At 39.1% G+C, this 22,080-nt stretch overlaps 1 protein-coding gene across 1 annotated transcript in view; it reads right to left on the reverse strand.

Annotated features, from left to right (window-relative positions):
* GRB10 (growth factor receptor bound protein 10) overlaps positions 1-22,080 on the reverse strand; it is a 109,380-nt gene that overhangs the window by 34,767 nt on the left and 52,533 nt on the right. The window contains exon 4 of the mRNA XM_027878985.1: positions 19,136-19,277. Coding sequence (XP_027734786.1) covers positions 19,136-19,277 — 142 coding nt within the window. The remainder of the gene's footprint in view (positions 1-19,135; positions 19,278-22,080) is intronic.

Consider the following 22,080-nt stretch of genomic DNA (forward strand, 5'->3'; position numbering starts at 1 on the left):
CCTCCCTCCCCCCCTCACTCATCATTGTTAGCTACTAAATCAGCTACATCTGGCATATTTAATTTGGACTAAATAAAATGTCACTAATTAAAAAGAAGCCGAACAAGCAATCCATGACATTATAGAAACAACTTAGTATTCAGCCTATTATGAACTGAATCAACCACTTTTTACCAAAAGATTAGAAACAAAGGCAACTGAACGGGTCCTCTATACAATCTTACTCACAACAGTCCTCCAGAAGCTCTCCCCTATCATCTAAATATACTGAGGTTTCCAAGCACTAATTTCTGAAGCAGCAGTGGCTCAAAAGTGAAGTAGTTAGCTCATTATGGTTGGTATTATTTCAATGGAAGTCTGCAGCATTCATGCCAACTTTTAAAAAGAAGGTTACTTTGCTAAAGCTACAATGGGTAAGACATTCAGCAGACCTACACACAAGTTGCTTTTTTAAAGGACCTGTGGCCGTGTAACTGACTGAACAGTAACAGCATCTCCTCTCCTCTCTCATGTTCTCAGTTTTCATCAGCCTGATTTGAAGTATCACACACTGCTCCGTCCTTCCTTTCTCACAACTCCTCTCTTTATCCCATTCCTGAAGAATAACACGTCAGCTCTCTGCATCTCCTGCTGCAGGTCACAATACAGAGATGTGAGCGCTGCTTTGTACTGCCGACTGACACAGTGACCTATTCGAGAGCAGATCCTCTTACCTTGACATCAATACACCCTCCCCACCCAGTCATTCCCATCATACTAGTCTAGGCTTTCTCCTTTAGAGGTACATCATTATCAGTATTCCACTGCCACTTATCAAACAGATTTCAGTGCAAAGCTGCACTATATCATACAAACCTCTTTTCACAGCCCTTAAATGTTTTCCATCATCTTTTTTGCCAACTGGTAATCTTTCATTCTATCCCTTATGACTAGTTGAATAAGCATTTGAGTGATGTTATTTTTAGTGCCTCCAAGGCTGAGGATTTCCCATGAGAACAGATCATCTTCTAAGTGCTCTGGTCCAGGTTCTCAGCATTTATAAATCAGACAACTGGCTCCTCTCTATTTTTACTGATGTAGGACATAGAACAGATATTTAGGTGTACTTTGATTGCCATTGCTTAACTTCAGTGCTGTTCATAGCCAAATAAGATTCAAACATTCAACATAGAAATCCCCCCTAAAGTAAATTTTAATAGAATTCTTGCAAGATGTTCAAGTAGATTATGTTGATAGTGCTGACACGTGCCAAGCAAGTAAAAACATTACTCTTAGAAACTCAGTAGTTATAAATTAATTAATAGTGAGTTTTATCCTCTTAATTCCAAACTTCAGTTTTAAAGACATAACACAGAGATGGTCCACCCCTGTAACTCAAGTAGGGTCACCTGTCCTGTTTCCCGGGACAGCATCCAGATGCCTTGGAATATTTCCAGGATGGAGATTTCATGGCCCCTCTTGGCTGTGACTTAAAAGTGTTGTAAAAGAGTGTTGCCTGATGCTCAGAGGGAACATCCTGTGTTCCCATTTGTGCCCATTACCTCTGGTCCTGACGCTGGGCACCACTGAAAAGAGCCTGGCTCTGTCCTCTTTGCACCCTCCTTCAAGGCAATTATACACATTCATAAGATGCTCCTGAGCTTTTTCTTCTCCAAGCTGAGCAGTCCCAGTTCTCCTAGACTTTCCTCGTAGCAGAGATGTTCCTGTCCCTTAATTATCTCTCTAGCCCTTTGCTGGATGCTCTCCAGTATGTCCTTGTTTCTTTTGTACTGGAGAGCCCAGAACCGGAACCAGTACTTTACGTGTGGCCTCACCAGCGCTGAATAAACCTTCTGCTAGCAATGCTTTGCCTATGGCATCCCAGATATCATCAGCCTTCTTTGTGGTAAGGGCATATTGCTGGTTCATATTCAACTTGGGAGTCCACAAGGACTCCCAGGTCCTTTTCTGTCAAGATGTTTTCCACCTGGGTGGCCCCCAGCATATACTAGCACCTGAGGTTGTTCCTCTAAAGATGGAGGACTTTACACTTGCCCTTGTTAAACTTCATGAGATTTCTTGCAGCCCTTTCTTTAGCCTGTAATCTCTTACACAGATAGTTACATAAGAAAAGTTACATAAACACCACAATAGTAACGAAAAGCATGAGAAAGATCTAATGACATTTGATCATAGTTTAGGAACTCTAAATGGGTCTTTCCCTAGGATCCTTCAGCAGTATTTTCCCAAGCCAGGCCACAGTGGTTCAAAGTTCCTTTAAAGTTAGCATTATGATCTGTTTGTTAAAGGCTGATGAACTTAAATGTATAGGTATAAATCTGAGGTAGTGGTTGAAACCAGTGTTACAACAAAAAAAAATGCTTCCTGATATAGAACTAGATAACATAATGCTAGAGATCTGATGCCAAAGCTTGCATGAAAGAAAATGCTACTTCTTCATTCAGCATCTGCTTCAGATTATTTTACATGGAAGTCACTGCTACTCTGAAGCTGTCAAGGCATAGTCAGCTTCCAGTTAAGCTATCTTATCTTTGAAATTGCTTGGAAGCAAAGCTTTCTCCTCCCTATAGGCATCCCCCTAAAAGCAGGTAATCTGAGATAATTTCTAAATGTATTTATTCTGTGCTGTTCACCCAATTAAAGATCTTGCACAAATCAGATCAAAGAGCCTTCTCTCTAATTGAAAAGTTTATGCAATAACTTTCATGAGGATCCCATTAAAAATTTAAAATAATTACCTGTATTAGAAAGACAATTATATTCAAATAGCTCACATGCCTAGCTTCTTTGTTTGGAGTAGGCAAATGAGTATGAAAAAGATCCCCAGAGGACAAATATTGGGCAAATCTTTTCTTTAAGAGAATCGACACTCCCTAGAAACCAATTCTGCATGGTATTAAGTGGGAAATCTTCTAACAGTGGCCTTACTACCATAGATGATCATAGAAAAACCAACCATTTCAAGACTCAGAAAAACAATGACAAGGGAGGGGGCTCTGTATTTTTATGTGCTATAGGTAACATTTAAGAGTGGTTATCTTCAAGCATGCTTCCTTTTTCCCCTTTCCCCCCTCATTAAATTATTGTCAAGAGGTTAAAGAAATCCATTATGCAAAGATACCAGTAACTTTATCTCTGTTCTGGCAAAAATGATTTTTTTTTTTCCTTAAAGGAATTTGAGGGCTCTGTATTTATATCATGGATCTTCTTTAAGAATTATGCTGAGAAAAATCTAGGTCATTGAAACCTTCTTGAAATGAACCACAGAGAAACTGAAAGAGAATGTAAAGACATTGGTGTCAGGTTTACTTTGCCTTTTCACAAGTTCGTTTTTCTCCCCCCAAACTGAGTGGAAGAAGATAGATCAACCTTTGGACAACTTTCTTATTCTGAAGTTTCTATTTCCATGAGTAAGTAATTCCATTCCCTTTCAAAATAAAACATTTTTTAAAATGTTGTGCACTTGGCTATCAGTCTCAGCTACATAAGTACAACTTTAGGAAGGCTAAGCTTAAAGGGTAAAAGTGCAACTTAGATCAACATATAACAGAAGACATGTAAACATCTCATCTTGGGCAACATAGTAATTTAATAGTCCCTTCTAGACAAAACTTTAATCAAATGTATTTGAATGTAAACAGGGTTCTTCCTTTCCTTCCCCATCCTAAACACTAGCCCATGTTTGTTATGAATCTGAATACTAAGATCTGCTTCTTTTAGTCTATCTGCTTATTGCAGTCTTATATTTATGTAAACCAGTAACGTACATTTAAATGTCATTCTATACATTTAAAATTTCAGTATCTAATTCTTCCATTCAATCTCCATGTGAAATTTGATAGTTTAAATATGTAGTCATACACATTATAACTAATTTATTTTGAAGTGTCCTTTAGAAACGTATCATATTAATAATTATAACTGGCAATAATAATTAATACTAGCTATTAATTATTCCTGCATTTCTAACTGTGTCAAACAAAATCTGCTGACTTCCGCAAATCTCATTAGTTATCACTCTTAATTGATTCACATAGAGACAATTCCATGCATAGGAAAAACTTTATTGCCTTTTCAAGCTTCAGAAGGTTGCGTCTTTGGATGGTGGCTGAGCATAAGGTTTCTTACTGGAGAAAAATCTATCTTGCCTTTTGTACAACATAGAAGAGTGTCACAACATTTGTTTCTTCCACAACTCCCCCATCTTGCTGCACAAGATTGAACATGGTAAAAGTAAAAATTTTTGGCTAGCTGCAGGGTATTAACAAAAAATACTCGGTACTGAAACTATTTTCGGTTCGACTGCTGCTTATACATCCTTCAACATAGCAGACACTGATTGGACCCAAAGTGTAACTTGCAAGAAATAAGTGGGTTTGTGGGTTTGTTGCCAGAGTTTTGCAGGTTCTTCTTTCAGTGCACCCAGCTGTACAGAAAACAACCCAAGTTTGCTTGGCTCACATCAACTAAGGCTTTGCCAACCTATACACCCTATGAATTTCACTTTTTAAAGCATAACAAAGTAGCAAGTGCACAAACTTCCTTAAGCTACACCATGAAAACTGTGTTTAAAGAGTAAGTGAAAAGGTACATACTTCTTCTAGTTGTGATATAACACACTTCCTTTCCGTGGACAATGCTGCATTAAGCCTAACATCTTAATCTTCTCTGTAAAGACCATTATTTTCAATATGTACAGATTGGATTAGATAAATTACCAGGTAGCTTCATTCTGGGGTTCAAGACGGAAACCGTTTTGAAATGATGGATTAAGATTTCTTAGTTAACTAAAACATCAGAAATAGATCTTAATGACTTTGATTGTGTATTGCAAAGATAATCAATCAGGAGAAATGAATCCTCCTTCCTTCTTCACAAACCAACTGAAGTTTGTTGCACCTGGTTTTCTACACAAAACAAAGCTGAGGGTAGCTTTCCCTAGTACAAAATCAGAAAGTAAATGGGAGGTAATTTACTTTCTGTAATGGTGGTCCAATTTCACAGCCCTCTACCTCAGAAACTTCTGCTACTACTTTCCCCCATGGGCTTACTGGCTCTTGAAGAAGAGGTATTCCCCCCCACCAAGATTCCCATTTGTAAAAAAGAAAATAAAAACATTAAAAAAATAAAATAAATGAAAGAAAGAATTGGCATCACTATTGTGTATCAAGTACCAATGGCTAAAAGTATCTGTCTATGAAAGTCTGTATTCCCTCCCTTTAATCATATATATATTCCTCTATTGAAAATGGCTACCTCAGATGTCTGAACACTGCATACTGAGGTTAAACCACTAAACAGACATGCAGAAGAGCACTGACTTCAATTTGCTCAATAGGAATGTGATTAGAAACTGAAAAATGTTCATCACAAATCTTTAACAGATGATGGAAAAAAAATCAGGTCTGGAGCTGCCAGCATCTCTCCAGATAAACAAACTGCTGTTTCTTCCAGGAGTAACAGAGGAAGAGGTTGGCCATTCAGGCAAATGGTCAAAAACATTTCCCACTTAAAAACAAGGCCTGACTTGGTCCTAATCAAACAGTTTAGTAAGTGTCCTAGTTAGAGCAGGCGGGACCAGTTCATCACTGTGTGCGTGTAACCCAAACTGAGTATTCTACACCCTCTATGTCATTTCCCAGAAACTGTTAACAGTAGACCATTTGCAGCAGCTGCTCAGAGCACACCTGACCCCTCAGTCTGTAAGCTGGGTGTTAAGAGATCTGTGAGATAGAAGGATCTCTCTGTCCTCACATCTACAACTCCACCATCACCCACTGTGGAACTCCCCGCCCTGGGGGAGGTGCTGGGCATTCCTGCCTGAACCTGAGTGTATATAATCCTGGGGTCTTGGGACTTCTGGTACCACTCGTGGGATCTAGAGGAGGACCAGAACCTCGACCAGACTGCAACCACCGCTCTCAACCAGACTGTGACCATCACTCACACCAACAGGTTCTTCCTCTCCTTTTATTTTTGAACTCGGGGGGCCCACGTGGGGCTCAGCACAGGGGCCAATGAACACCATTCTGTTCATGCCCCAGGGTGCTGGGTTATATATCTGTTTTTTTGTGGGTTAAAACCAATTGTTCATCTGTATAATTGTATTTATTGTATTATTTTTATTAAATTGTAATTCCGATTTATAATCTCTTCTGAGTTAGGTAATTTCTCCTGCCAGTTTGCCTTTAAACCAGCACAGTAACTTAGGGGAAAGAAACCTTAGGGGATCTTCATCACAGATCACTACCTAGTTTAAGGTTTGGTTTGCATTCTTAAACTACACAGAGGTGATAGTAATTTCAACTGTCACCAGCTACTTCAGTCAAAGCACATCTGGTCTTCTGTAGTCATTCAGGTTCCCAGTGTGGTCAATGGAAAGAGGAAGAGGGACTCTCTGCAACTTATCATCTTTTATAGCTTTGTACCATAAGAAAGCGTGAATGCACTTGAAAGGTACTTCCCTATCTCATTATTAATTGGAGATACCCAAACAAGCAACCCAAATAGTAGGTGAGAAGGAACAGAGCACACACAAAGGTCCCTTGGTCAGACATGAGGCTCATCAAGCAAAATGTGGAATGCAACACCTTCCCAAAATAGCACTTGCTTTTAAGTTGTTTTTAACAGGAAGCAAGCAGCTACCTGAAAAGGTCTATGAACAGAAGGAGAGTAAAAGGCTTGACTATCATGTCTCATCTGACAGCAGGGATCTGACAACCTAAGGGTGATTAAACTCAACACTCTTCCAGAGCTTAGAAGAGACTTATGCACTGAGTTCAAGCCAACTGCTGATATGAATATTCACGATACAAAGTTGGACACGAAAAGGTGAAGATTACCTTCAGCAAGAAATCTCAGTATCTTCCTCTGAAGTCAAAGATTTCAATCTCCACTTCTTGCAAGCTGAGATTCAAAAAGGGGCTGCTGTAGGTAGGCAAAACAACTATGCAGATATGTGCATTAGTCTACATGCTACTTTCCAGTAGCAAAAAAAAATGACACTGCGCAGCAAATAATATGAAAACATGGCCATTCCTACTACTGGTCAGCTGAAGGTAAAGACCTCCAAGTTTGTTTTACAATAATGAACACCTTTTACAATTCAATATGCAATCAATAATCAATACAGGTATTTAAGTCCAGATACTGATAGTTCACCTACAGCATACAAAACTAATTAGCAACCATTTTATGTAAAGACAAATACATCCTTCAAAAATACTTTATTGTAATTGTAGTGAAAAAGCAGAATTGTTCAGTATAAAGAAGTACCCTGCAACAACCTTTTAAAAGATTTGTTAAGTCACTGAAGTAAAACTGGCCTTGCAAAGGTTTTGCACCAACAGAATTGGTTTTGTACAAAAGCAACGGAAGAAGTCCTTCCATATCAGTGTCAGAGTTCTGCAAGTCTAAGCCAATCACTCTGAGCTATTGTCAACTCAGACTTTAAATACCTTCTCTTCAAATATTTCTAATGTGTTTTTTCAACTCAGTGACACCTTACTGGTTTGAAATTTTATGTAAATAGTCCAATAATTTAGGAGGAAAAAAATACTTGCTACTTCCCTACATTTACAGATTTTAAAATAGAATAATGAAGAAAATCAACTAATTCCACTGCAATCCACCACTCCTCATATCCAGATATTGGTTCTAAGTTGCACCTAATATGTTCAGAAAAGACACAGCTGTGCTAGAGATGAACTTAATTATGCAGAAAGCAGAGACTGCTGCAAACTCAAAGAATGCTGTCATTGTGTATCATGTTTACTATCATGTGAATCATGACACTATGCAGAATTTTTTATATTATTTTTGCTGGGATTTTATTAGGGTCTCCCATTTCTTAATGGCTACTATTTGAATGTAGGTCTCTTAGCACGTCCAAGATTCTGGCTTAGGGGGAAAACAAGACCTTTGCATGCACATCATCCTTAAGCAAGTTGATAGACAAGTTAAACACCACAGCTTTTACAGCTGCATGTTGGAGAGGCCTTGAGAAAGAGGCAAAGTGAAGAAACTGATGTGAGCATGTTTACAGTGCTGTAAAATTGATTTCACCATCTTCAGAACTACTATATTATTTATTTATTTAAGAGATAAAAGTAACATATAGAAAGCTTATGAAGTTCATTCAGCTCTTTCATTTTAATGGTTATACGTCAACACAGCAGTCTTTCACCTTAGACCTGTTTGGACATCTGTTCGATGGATGAACTGCTAGAGATACTCAAAGCCAGCATCTGCTGCACAGGCAATTTCCCTACTCACTGAAAGATTCTATCATGCCCTGTCTCACTTCTTGCAGAATTTCCTGCTATAATTTAAATCCTAAAGGTTTCTCCTAGACAAAAAGTGATCTTTAAAGATTGCCTAAGTGCTATTCCATGGACATAGAGAGGGCAAGCCATAATGAAGCCTTACAGACACAGCAGGTAGTGCAACCTTGGGCAGAGCACGAACCTAATTTCTTGTTAGCCAGATTGGCTTGAAGTTCCTCTGTGTTACTTGAAGTGTTGCAATTAAGTACTGCTCTAAGTTATGCTAATTAGGCTGTAAGCAAATGCTCATTTGCAACTTGCATGCAGTGTAACGCAGAACTGAATGTTCACTGGTAGCAAAGGGAAATTACACTGGAGGTACATTTGCACAAATATAGCCGGCAGCCTCCTGATTTTCCCCTTCTTATTAATATCCTAGAAAATATTGAGAAATGTGTCACACTGTACGAATTGTTAGAAACAGACATTCTTTATCGCTGGAACTGAATGTGGTGCTCTTCTGCCTCCCCCAGCTGACAAGCACTTCACTTCCCTTGGAATGACAGCCTCTCTCTGCAGAAGATGAAAGATCTGGGATTTAGATTACCTTTTTCATCTGTGCAGACATTAAAAAAAAAAAAAAAAAAAACCACTAACAAAAAAACCCAACAACCACCCAATACCGAAAAAATAACCAAAATCCCCAACAGACTAGGATGAAAATCGTGATGGACAAGTATCAAAGATGCAATATAACTTTTCTTCTTATCAAAGAAAAACAGTAAGCATAAACCAAAACTTTCAGCTAAAATATTGACTAAATCCACATTCAGGAGTAAAACCCAGCCTTGGCATCTCTCATGAAGATTACAAAAGAGGTTCTCAAGTATATTTAGGACCTTTTAAATGCTGCAGATGGAATAACATTAGCTTCAAGCATAGCAAGGACATTTTTCAGCAACATATTATTTGAGGCTGGCTGTTAGAGGGTGCTCATTTGACAAGGCTGTAACACAAGCAAGTCTCAGCCTCATTTGGATGAGCTTTACAAAGCTTTGCCAAGCTAGTTTGTTAAAGAAAAAAGTTCAAAGGTTAGCCAGGGAAAAGAATACATAGAACAAACCCACATATAATACAGAAAAATACTTGGAAAATATAAAATACACTGTTTTATTTGCATGACTACATGTTGCTGTTTCTGTAACATTATCTTTTTTTCCTTTGCCTCCTAAAGAGGAGGATGGCTTTTATAAATTTAAAGTCTATTTAAGCTGTTCCATAAATTCATTACAAGGTGTGTGACAGTATTGTAAGTAATCTTTTGATCTTCTCCTACATACAATCATATATATATACACACACACATACGCACACTTCAAACATTTAAATGTAACACTAGTCTGGAGTTTGGGAGAACTTAATAAAAGGCATTCATAAACAGAAGCACAACAGGTATTTTTCAAAGCTAAAACTGTGCACCTGATATCTGACGCTTATCAAAGATCCCATCTATAGCTTGTTCAACATAACTGAGCACTTGGTGAATGGGAATTGCTCAAAACATCTGTAAAGCTATTTATAACATCTAGAAATACTGTGGTTGGCTTGCTTTCAGTGGATTTCATTAAGCATCAGGGAAAGTCAAGTGTGATCAGCAACAATATGACAAGCAAGTTACTTCAGAGTAATTAGTTGCTCTCAAAGTTTGCAGGCAAGGACATGCTCAAAAATTACTCACAGAAGCCCAGGGGCAAACTGTCTGTAAAGTTAAATGAGTTAAATCCAGGTATTTTGCTATCAGGACACTGGTGTTTACCTTAGAATACTCCTTTCCATAATGTTTTGCACTTAATTTTTTTTTCAGCATTTTTTTTCAGCAACATTTGTTCCTTATGAATGGCTTATTTATTTTGCCTATTCTGACAAGGATGGTAGGGAACTCCGATTTTTAAAGGCGAATGTAAAAGGTGAGAGGAGGAACATGTGCAAGGTCACCACACAGAGAGGCAGCCAACCTTCCTCAGTGACTGTCAGGCATACATATCGGTTTCAGCACTCAAAGCTGTTTCCTCATACTCCTGCAACAGCACAGGACACTTGGAAAGCTTGAGACCATGGGTAGGGATGCTGTTCCTAGATGTCTAGATGGACAATGTGCACCGTAAACTCTGTGTGTGTGAAGGGTAAAGCAGTGTCCTCATAGCCTGTATCTAAATAATCCCAAAAAACAGAGTAGTTCTTCACTCTGTCCAGAGAAGAGAGGTAGGCAGAGGAAGGGCTGGCTGGATGTTTTTAAGTAGCATCTGTTCAGTAAGAAAGAGAAGCAGCTTTTAAAGGTCTCTCCCACTTTCATCCCCTTCCCCCACAAAAACTCGCAGAACAGTGCTTGCTTTGCTGCTAATGAGACTTCACTGGTAATAAGCCTGCTGTGACAAAGTTGCTTTATCCACATTCCCCAGAAACATCCCAGGCTCAACATGGGATCTCGCATCCAAACTCCTAGCTTATAATCAATCAATTTTGCTATTCATTTCTCCCTCAGCAATACCAGAAAAACCAAACATTCCAGGCATGAAGCACTATGAAGGTATTTCTAACTCTATTGCTTCCTGAAATGCAGCAGGAGAAACCATCTCCAGTAACCCTGGCAGCAGCAGGGTCTACCACCGGAGAGAATAAGCAATCCTAATGCCAGAGAAACATGACTTATAGCTTTTATGAATGGTGGCTTGCCTTTTAACATGTCCAGATTAAACTCACTTTTATGTAAATTTTGTAAATGATTTTCAGATTACAGTGAAGCTGAAGAAAAGACTGAAGGTACTTACATTAATTAAACAAAATCACTTTTTAGTACAGTAATTCTGCACTCCCATTAGGAGGAAGAATAATATCATAAGAATTTGATAGCAATAGGAGACTATAAATCAAGAGCACAGAGAATTGAAACTCATCCCACAATGATTTAATTAACTCAGTGGTATTTTTCTAATAAAAAAAATGCTATTAAATTCCAACTAAGATTCCCTTCTGTTTAGGAAATGGAACAAAACTGTATCTGCAAGCTTTGTAGCAATGCAAAAACATCCCATTATCAAAACAACGAACTCCAAGTTTATTCCTCCCCATGCGTCCACACACATACACCACCTAAGTGAACACAGACATTTCAAACAGATTTTCACTTTCATCATGGGCACAGATCATTGTCCAGGAAATTACAAGTCCAAAGAAGCCTTTACCTGCTGTGAATGAATAGTGTTACTTCTGATACTTAGCAACGACTGTGCTGGTGGTTTGGAAATGAACAAAATAAACACTGGCTTTGCTTTCCATCCCTAGAAGTAGATGCCAGCAAGCAAGCAAAAACTTGGGTGTCTTCCCAGTCCTGCACTACATACGTCCACAGCATCCACCGGGGGATCACTGGCAGCTCAGCCACAGGTGCCAGCACAACTCTGTAAGGGCTGCCACAACTCACTGCAGGAAGAACCTCGTGGTCAGCTCACCTACCAATTGATGCCAACAACATCATGCCACAAGGTCATGCAGAATACACAGCAGCAGCTCTAAACTATGAGTTGGTGCTTTCTTTCATCTTGGTAGCAGAGGTCCAAAAGGGTTTCTATTCAAAATTTCAAAAGTTTCTATTCAAAAGTTGACCTGAACTCACACCTTGAGTCCAGACAACACAGACATCAAGGAGAGCTGAGACTTAGCGTAGCTATTCTTACTATGTTGACTGACTCCTTAAAGGCTGTCAGCATAAAGTTATGACATTTCAACCATTCATTTATGGTATAATTACAGTCACTCAATATAGATCTGGGATTTTTTTTTTTATTCCCTACTGCACTTATGTTTACACCCAAACGCATTCCTGCCTGCCTCACTAGGCACAGAGGGAATTAGAATTCCTCTCATATTATGTTTTCCCATTTTTCACTGCACTCTCAGCCTGATAGCTTTTCAGTTCTGTCAATTCCTGATCAAAGCATAGAACAGCTAAGTTATATTCTCACTGTGCCATTAATAAAATATAGAAAGAATAATGTTGTGCAACAAGAATGTGCAAGGGCACACATAACTGAGATGGCACACACAAAAATCTAGTGTGAACACACTAATGCAGTTACTGCAGTACACCCTACAGACTTCTCAGTATTACTTCTGTGCAACAGCTTCTTTAAACAACTGCAAACATGACTGTGTGGCTGCAGACTCAGTGGGGGTACCAGCACATGTGGAGCAGGGCAGGTTTGGGTCAGATCGGTCCCATCCTGCAGTGTGTGCCAGACCTCCTTCGGATGGACAATGCATTCCCCTGCGTGCTGCTGCTGGTGCTGACCACATAACCCTCCTCCCAGCACACTCCTACTGCCGGAGCATCGCTTCCGGGTAGGGAGCCAAAACGTTCCTGGGAGCTGGGCCAGGTTTATGTCATTAAAAACAAAAAAATCCCAACAAATAACATACTCTTGGGTTTGAGCGTGAGATGCCCTTAATATTTCCAGTAATTCAAGTTGGGACTGTAACTACTGTTCTGGCACTTTCCAAAAGCAAGAACAAAGAGACTCATTTCTTTCTACCACAAAGCTTCTTGCTGTAACAGGCGTGAGGAAGGAGGAACAGCAGCTTTGACTCTGTGCTGATCTCAGTCTCCGGCAGGCCACGCAGGGCTCCAGCTGGAGAGCCTGCAGACCCACCGGGTGACCAGCACTAGTGGCATTGAGGACTGCCAGTCTTTAGCTTAGTCCAGCAGACTCGTTAGTCTTCAGTTATTCATCACTTTCTTCTTCAGTAATGAGAACATGAGACTTTCAGAACCAAGTGAGCTCACCCTCCACCCCAATTTCTTCAGGACTAAGAGGATGACGTGTTCTCACGACACAGGAGACGAGATGAGAAGTAATGCAATGTCTTTCCTACACTACCCATCAAATTTAGCTCGTTTAATTCAGGAAAGTGTTATTTCTCCAAATGAGAAAGGGGTGCCCAGGGAAGTGCAGGGCCTGCTTTCATGCAGTTATATCACAGCCCTGCAGCAGAGGCCTGTTCTTTCCCAATTTTTTCCAAACACAATCGCAACTTACTTTAAAAAAGGCACCCAAGTTAAACATGCTGCAGAGCACTTTATGTATGATTAATTTAATTAGCTTAAGAGCCTTGCATCAAAGAAATATTTGAGAGAAACACATGATGTGTCATGGCAAATACCCATGAAAACCCATATTTTAGTTAGGCCAAAGGGAGTGCTTGGACCTGGACCTAAGAAAATGTCCAGATTATATCCTGCTATAGATTTGGCTTATTTAGAGGAAGTAATGTCCTGTTGACTCATTCTGATGTCAGCATTTATTTTCAAAATGTCTTTTTGTTAAAGATTATTCCACCACAGAATCAAGTAATAAAATCTGCTGTCACACATGCAAAATCTAACTTAGTACATAACGCTTGCTTTATACAGAAGTTTGTATTTATATACAGCTTCTCTTTTGGAAATCAACATCCTTGTCTTCCAAAGAGCCAATAAAAAAGTTTTAGGGGAAGAAAAATTAAAAAAATGTGCATCATAACATGCAATTAGAACAATTAAAACTAAGAAGTCTGTTTACGTGAGTTCCCTTGAAGGGTAACTAAATCTGGAAAGAAGAATGCCATTAATTCATACCCATTTGTGAATTTAATTTGCTAGAAAAGAGTAAATAATTTTGGTACATCAAACTGCTTTTTGGAAGTTTGCCTGGGCTGTATAGAGGGGGGGATGTGAGAAATTTGCCCTATTTTTACAGTTGAAAGCTTCATTGACTCACACAAGATACTTAAGCCTAATATCCTGTGGCACTGCAGTGACCTACATGTAATTATTGCATGCTTTTTCCAAAATATTTGTACACAACCAGAAATTATAACCTAAGTTACCAACCAATTCTTAGTTTATACCAGTAACACAAAGATGGACTTCAGTTGGTGGTAACGTAGCTGTCTGATGTTTTTAGCAACCTTTTGGACAAATGTTTGGTCTTGGCTTGGTGTAATTTTCTGGTTTCCATTTTTCTTAGACAAACATATTTATCTTGTTAAGTGAACAATGATTTAAAAACTTTCAGCTGTCCCTTCTCCCAGCCCACAACCACTGTCCCCCCTCAGACATGGGGTGACCTTTGGCTTGTAGGTGTGCATGAGCCATAGATACAAAGATGTGGGGGATAGGGAGACAAAGAAAAATATCAAATGGTCTTGCAGTGATGCATGGTGTCACCAAGAACATGTCCTTTCTGCTCCCACTTTTCTTGCCCTTCCTAAGCATGGAAAGAGGGAGCGCTTGCTCTCAAGAGGTCTGCTTAAGTTTTGGGTTCTGTGGGGAGGGGCAGATGGGTGGTACTTGCAGGACAGAGAGGCACACGATGAAGAGATGCTTGGGCATGCACTGATCAGTCATGACTCTCCTGTCACGCTCTTCCTGTCCAAGCTCACAGACAACACTGCTCTCAAGAACGTTATAGCCCTTTGTCAGTTACCACTTGAAGGGTCATGCTTTCTCCAAACACAAGACATCTGCAGTGCCTCACTCACCACACCAGTACCTGAAGTAGCTGGTGGCTCAATACCACAGGTAGTTGGTACTTTTCATCCACGTACTCAGGTGCTTTCATCCAGCTGGTTGGCTACATTACTAAAACTTCAGCAGTGCCAATTTTTACAGATCCCTGAGCTGTTCACTATTAACAGGTCAACATCTAACATTTTTCACCACAAAACTTAGCTCACAGTGGCCTGTTTCCACCTGCAGACCTGTAATGAAGGATCACGGTGCTGAACTCTGAAGAAGCATGCATCCCTTTAATTACAAGTAATTTCTTAATGTCTACCACCAGATGTGTTTAGTCACAAAACTGTATTAGTGCAGATGCTGCCACTGTGGAGGTTGTTCAGGGCAGGATAGCCTTTGATACGTAACCCAAAGGTTCACAGTTATTTCTCTTCTAAGTCTTTCACTACTAAATTATGTGCCAATTTCTCAACCTGTCTCTGTGTGCTCAAAAAAATTATCTACAAGATCTTTAAATTTAAGGGTTTTTTTCTAAAGCAGAGAAGATTATCCAGAGTTTAAAGAAAAAACAAAACAAACAAAACCAAAACAAACAAACAAAACAACAAAAAACCCACCAAATCTGGAATGATTTCAATAAACCTAGCATTCCAGTTTTACCTCCCAGATTGCTTCTCCCAAATGACTATCCTATTTGTCTACATGTGTTTTTAGTTTTGTGCTAATACAGAAGACTCGTTATTTCTCACTGTTCTCTGTTTTCTGGGGAGCAGCTGCAGTGTGCTGCTGCAGCCATCAGCTTTAAAAGCAATATTCAGTGCCTGACCGGCAGCAGAGCCAGAGGTGGCATCTTGCTTCCTGCTGTGGTGAAATTAGTGCTATTACCCAACAGATCTCATCAAAAATACTTTAAAAAATGAAATTATACCTGATATGCACAATTTTTTGACTAAGATAAAAAAAATGCTTCATCATCATGAGATAACAAAAAAACCTAGCACAAAAAAGTAAGAAAGGCTTATTACAGTTATTTTCCATTGCTTTACTCCTTTTACCTTTCTTTGCTGAGCAAAAAAAGAGTATGAAACCAATGCAGAGCAGCGCAAAAAGCAATGCTGTAAACTACTTGTTAAAAAAACAGCAGTAGCAACTGAATCAAAAAAATAAGGTAAAGACTCAGAAGCAATAAGAAATTTATATCTCAGGCTCCAGCTACATGAATAAAATTTTACATCTAGGAAAAGACAATATCCATTTTTTTTAGCTGAAAATATAACTCAAGCTTTATGACCTGAAAGCTCCTTTATTCACTGTTTTGTTCACGCATGCATCCTTTTCCTATAGGGAACAACATCTTGGGAAAAAGGTTTAGTAAAACTTGAACAGAACTGGCATTTTTTTATGCTCAAGGCTTGGCAATAGGACATGAGACTCTTCAGTGTTTAACAAGACTGGATCTTTAAATTCCTCTTGCATAACCACTACTAGGTTTTATCATGGCAGAGCTGTATTTTACTGTTATTAAAAAATAAGACTGAGGTGTTCCATGAGGAACAATACTAACAACACTGCATTTCTTATGAAGTTGTATCAGACATCCCAGCCTCCCAGTGACCCCCCACTGTTTCACATGGTCAGCAAACAAAATATCCACTCCTTTCTGAAATCCCCTAAAGCTACATTAACCTGTGTCCCTGTCAAGTGCCCTAAATAGGAGCTGACCAAAGGCAACACTTTCTCCATGCCATGAGTGTGTTGTGATGCCCTGTGTGATCAGAGCTGCAGCACCCCTGGCCAGAACTGCTACTTGCTTATTTACCTGCAAATGCACAAAAGGAATCACTTTTCACTAACACCTCATATATCCCATGTAATTAGAATGGCTCATTCCAATCTCCAGTTTTAATCTTTGTTTATAATCTGCGAGCAGAGAACCTGAAATAAAGCATCTTGATAATTAACCTTGGTTTGCATTTGTTATTGTAGTTATATTTTTCTTAAAGCACAACTTATTTTCACTAACTGCCAGCTACTAAAACATGCTATTGCAGTCCTTTAACTAACTAACTTTAACCTTCAAGTTCATCACTCATTTTGTTAACCAGTAGTTTATTTTGTATACATGGGTATTTATCTAAGTCAGAGCACGTCCTAAAATAATTAATTCCAATTCCCAAACTTTACAATTTTTTGATGGGATGAAGTTGGAAAGATGTATAACATTTTTAAGTTACTGATTTTTTTACTCATAATGTTTAGCATACTCCAGCGAAGGGAATTAGAACTGGGTTAAACACAAATTACATGGAGGTTGATCAGATAGATTATTTTGTTATCCAACAACACTCCATGTTTAAAATTGAAGTACTAAAAATAAGTTTCCTTCCTTCACAAAGAAACTGAACCTACTCTTTTTTACTTTTGTTCAAAAATATTTTAAAACTGGGTGGGGGGGTTCAGTTCTATTCCTCTATCCCTTTATTAAAGGGAAGGAAATAATTCATTAGAGAGGGAAAGAACACTTTTCTATTGTTCCCTCATCTTGAGCCAGTGTTTCTTCTCTGCCTCCAATGAGTTGACAAGCTGAAATGAATAGTATATCTGCATCTACAAAAGAAGCCTCTATTGTCCAACATGTTCTACGTCCTCAACTTGTACTCTGAAAGCTTTTACCACTGGGGATTGTCTTTGATTTAAAAATTCAGCTGCAAGGACATCTACACAATTTAAACTCTTTCATTTTGGGCTTTCAAAACATTTGTCAAGATATTACATTTTAAAATTAAGTAGACTAATTTTTTTAAAAATTATAAAGTAAAATTTAGGAAAAAATCTTTTATTTTGTATTCACAGCTGTCTTCTTCCACACATTAAAAGACTGATTACTTTTATATTTATCTGTTGTTAAACCACTAGTTTCTAAATTCCATCAAAAACTGACTCAGAACATTAGGATTCCTTAAGACTTTACAAAGCACTGTATAGGGTGCCTTGGTTAATTTTAATAAAACATATAGCTGAAAGGCAAAGAATCCCCAAACCCAGGAAATATTTGGAGAAGTAAACACAGCTTCATCAGCAACTACAGTATATTTCAGAAAGACATCTATGCTGCTGTCCTGTTGGCAAGTGATAGGAGGCAGAATTGCCCCTGGCTTTGTCTCCCCAGAGTCAGATCAACACTGCCTTGGCAAAACAGCCTCTCTGCTTAGGTCTCTGACAGGGCCCTGTGCTAAATTCCCAAGAGGATGACTCAATTTTTCCCCAGTGCATTATTTGCACATTTGTCTGTCTTGTATGTGTAAGAAATACAGTAAAACCGATGAAGGTGCGCTGTGTCTTTCAAGACAGCAAGCAGCCGTTCATGGCAATGTAATGCAATACAGAACATGCAAGGGCAAACATTAGGGTCTACTGCTTGTAGCTGAACTGTCCACCCAAACCATTTATCTCTTAGAGCAGATGTAGGAGCTAATTACAAACTAACTGGGCAGTGACACAAAACTTAATAATTTTGAGTGCACAAGCACAGAACTGTTGTAAGCCAATGGTCAGTAAGAGTAACCCATCCTTTCATCCCCATGCGAGTCAACACAGTTTACAATATAAAGGTTTTTGAGCCCAATCTTTGAGTGTGCTCGAGGAACAATACAAAACAAGATGACTGTTTCTCAGAGAATGGAGCTGGACAGAGAAGAAAAACTGCAGTGTTGCTGGGGTTATTGCTCTGGACCACATGGCAACTCAGTCTGTGCTATCTTGACTGCTAAGAACCTAGAGAATGACTACACCAGCTTTCCATGGGACAGCACTCCCCTTAAATCCCGTTACAAGGAGCTGTGCATAGTTACATGCTCTAAGAACACTATTTTGCTTTTTAAGCAGCTTCATAAAAAACAAAAAAAATAAAGACCATCATGACTTTAAAGAATCCACCTGTCCAGTGTTTGTACGGCACCTACAACATGCAGTATAATATGCATAGATCCTCCTCCAACTCTAAGCTAATAACTTGACTTCTGCATTAGTAACTCTTTATACTGAATAACAAAATCTGAAAGACACTAGGCATTACTGCTTCATTCACAACATGCTTTTATCTGAAAGAGGCTTACATCATTTATACACTTCATTCTTACAAACCTTTTAGGAAAGGAAGCCTATTTGAAGATAGTCTCTCGGCCAGTGCTGCCCTACTCACAGACAAAGTCTACAGGTGTTTTTACTTATCTTGAAGCTTTTTTCTGCCTTCAAAATGAAGTAGTCCGCTGCTGTTTTGCATGCAAATGGATGACCCAAAGCTTTGTCCCATACTCACATGCTTACTAGCAGGTTGACTCTGAGGTAAAGATCCAGGGGCCAGCACTGGAGAGCTTGCAGGGCTACAAAGTTCTGGGAAGGGATTTGGGATAGCTGGCAATGACGATGTTCTGAATTGCTGTTCTTCTTCTTGAAGACGCCTATAGACACAGAAGCACTAAGCATTAAGAGGAGCAAACTGGCATCAATAGACCTGGATCTCCTGTCCCAACATTTACGATTGACACTAAAGACAAAGTCAAAACCACCTTTTTCTAAGGAACTACGATACAGTTGCAGCAACTGCTAGAGCTAAGAAGGTAACTACATGTGAAAAATGACCAGTTAGGCATTTATGCTTGTTTTGTTGCTTATAATTTGATTACTTGGGTAACTGAGGTAACTGTGCAAATAAAATAAACACAAATATCTATCTTTACTCACTGTTGTAAGCACTAGCTTATAAGCTTAAGCACTGTGTGTTAGAAAGTCAGTAAAGCTCATCCAAACCAATGTGAAAAAGGAGAACACAACGGCTGTCACTTGGAGCCAAATTTCACACGGATTTGAAAACAAATGTGTACCCCACTGTAAAGTTCTCTAAGCTGAGACTGAAACAGCATTGTCAACTCTTTATAATACCAGATTCTATCTCCAAGCAACTCGGCGGTTTTTTGAGAAATGAAAAGGCAAAGACAGCTTCAGCAATAAACTGCAATTACACCCTCCCACCTTATGCCAGTTGTACAGTTACTGTTCAGGTAAGTTTGCATGTACCGAAATACACCTCATGAGTCTACGTAGGACAAATAAGAGTTTCAAGCTCCAGTTTAAAATACATCTGCACTGTCCACAACAACAAAAAGGAAAACTAAACCCTACCAGAAAAGCTGTAAGACCTATTCATGACCACATAGATGGCTTTAGGTTTCCCTAATGTCAGGGCATCACCATTGAAGATGCACTAGGTGACTGCAGCAGTCTGCCCTTCAAGGTCTGAGCAGAAGGCACCATCTAGTGGCAATCACGGAAGTTTCCAGAGATAATCAACTAACTTCTCTCTATTTGAAAGATAAACCATTAAAAACTCAATTTGCTCTCATTTTCCCCTATGCCTTCAGCAAGCACAGCCTCCTTAACAGAGCTGCCTACTCTGCTGGGAGTTGTCAGAGACAACTGCTGGGTTTACCCCTGGCAGCGTGTCCCACTCTGGGTACACTCACTGTCTTTGACTGTACCAGAACCTAGGGGCTGATAAAATTTAACTACTATGAAATCCACTCCACAGGTAACTCTGTCCTGCAGTTTAGTTGCCTCAGTGTTCCAAAAATGAGCCTTGGACATCCAGGGGTTTGCCATAAATAGCAGGCTCCAACCATAACTATGACAACTACTGCTTGTCTACATGCCAATAACTATCTGTCCTGCTAGATTTTTTTTTTTCTTGCTCCCCATGTGTGCAGTTCCCAATAGCACAGGGTAAAAGGACAGCGTAAGATTTCTTCAGACCACTAGACTTGGCATATCAGCAACTGTACAATAGTGCACTATATTGCAAGTTTTTGAATGACCTCCATTGTTAGAAATAGAACCACAGACTCAACACAATTAGAAAGGTGTGGTTTCCTTGAAATGGGAGTTCTCTATGCTGCACTCTGCTGTGTCTGTACTACTACCACTGCATCATTTACTTCCTGACTGATACGCACATGAACCTGCGTTCTCAAGACACCACAGTCAATTACTCTGTTCTGGCTGCAAAGAAGATGCAACCACCTCCCCCCGCATAGGGGTCTAGATAAACTTGGAAAAAAGTTCCACCATTATTTTCTTTAATGATAAAACACACAATGCTCTTGTGTGCATGGAAGTACAGATTTCAGAAAGGTAGAGTGTTCTATAAATAGAGTTTCAAAGTTTTGAAATGCAAAAAATAGTTTAAATTAGGTGTTTTGACTGGGATATTTACAAAATATCAACAGTTATAGTACTCCAGAGGCTACACTTTCTAGTACAGCCCTATTCAAGGTTAGGTATGAAATACTTGTAGAATTAATTGCATCATCAGCTGACTTGGTTGCATTACAGTTACTGCATACTACCCATTCAAACACAAAAGCTGTCTGTCTTAAGTATGCTGTTCCTAAAGGTGACACATTCATGTAAAGAACTAGAAGCAACCCTTTCCACATCTGGGATTTTTCTTTTATTATATTATTACTTTTCACTTCTTTTAGAGATGACATTGTTAACTAGAAGGAAATAAATTAATTTATGTACTTATGCTGACAGGAGCTCCTTTCTTCCTGCTGCCTAAAAAGAAGATTTTGAGAACCTCTATATCACCTATAGACTCTCTCATCACCATCAAGTTTTTCACTTGAAGTTTGAATTCCAGTTCTCATCCTTAGAACTGGGGAACAACTTTAACACTTCTTTTTTTGGCAATGACTGACACAATGCACTGAAGTGAGACAAAAGTGCTCTAGGAAGAACAATTAAATAACTAAGACATGCTCCTTCTTTGTTTGTTTCTCTTAGGGTGTTAAGGAAACCTCCACAAAGAGAGGTACTTTATCTATATCAAAACTACCTGAACACAGCCTCATCTATCTACACAATCTCTTATGCTTAAAAACACCAAGGAGCTGTCAGTAGGCACCATACCTGAGAGAACAAGTATGGTTTTTAACAGCTTGGAAACAAATCCAAGTACGGCTATAATTTCTGCCAATTGGTACCAATGATACACTTCTAGACATCAGCTACTACAGCTACATCAAACCTTTATGAAAAGAAGGGGTGATAACATGTGGAAATATTACATCCTTCACTTACCTGTGTGAAAGTCCAGTCTAACACTACTTGGTTCGTTACAGAAGCGGATCTCCTATTTTAAAATGTAGTTCCTTTGAAACTACTTGGTGACAACTTAGCAAAAAGGAGACGAGTCCCTTGTTCCTA

This window comes from Empidonax traillii, unplaced genomic scaffold (genome assembly GCF_003031625.1).
Source record: "Empidonax traillii isolate 1590-97213 ecotype Southwest subspecies unplaced genomic scaffold, ASM303162v1 scaffold48:size2401408, whole genome shotgun sequence".
Classification (NCBI taxonomy): Eukaryota; Metazoa; Chordata; class Aves; order Passeriformes; family Tyrannidae; genus Empidonax; species Empidonax traillii.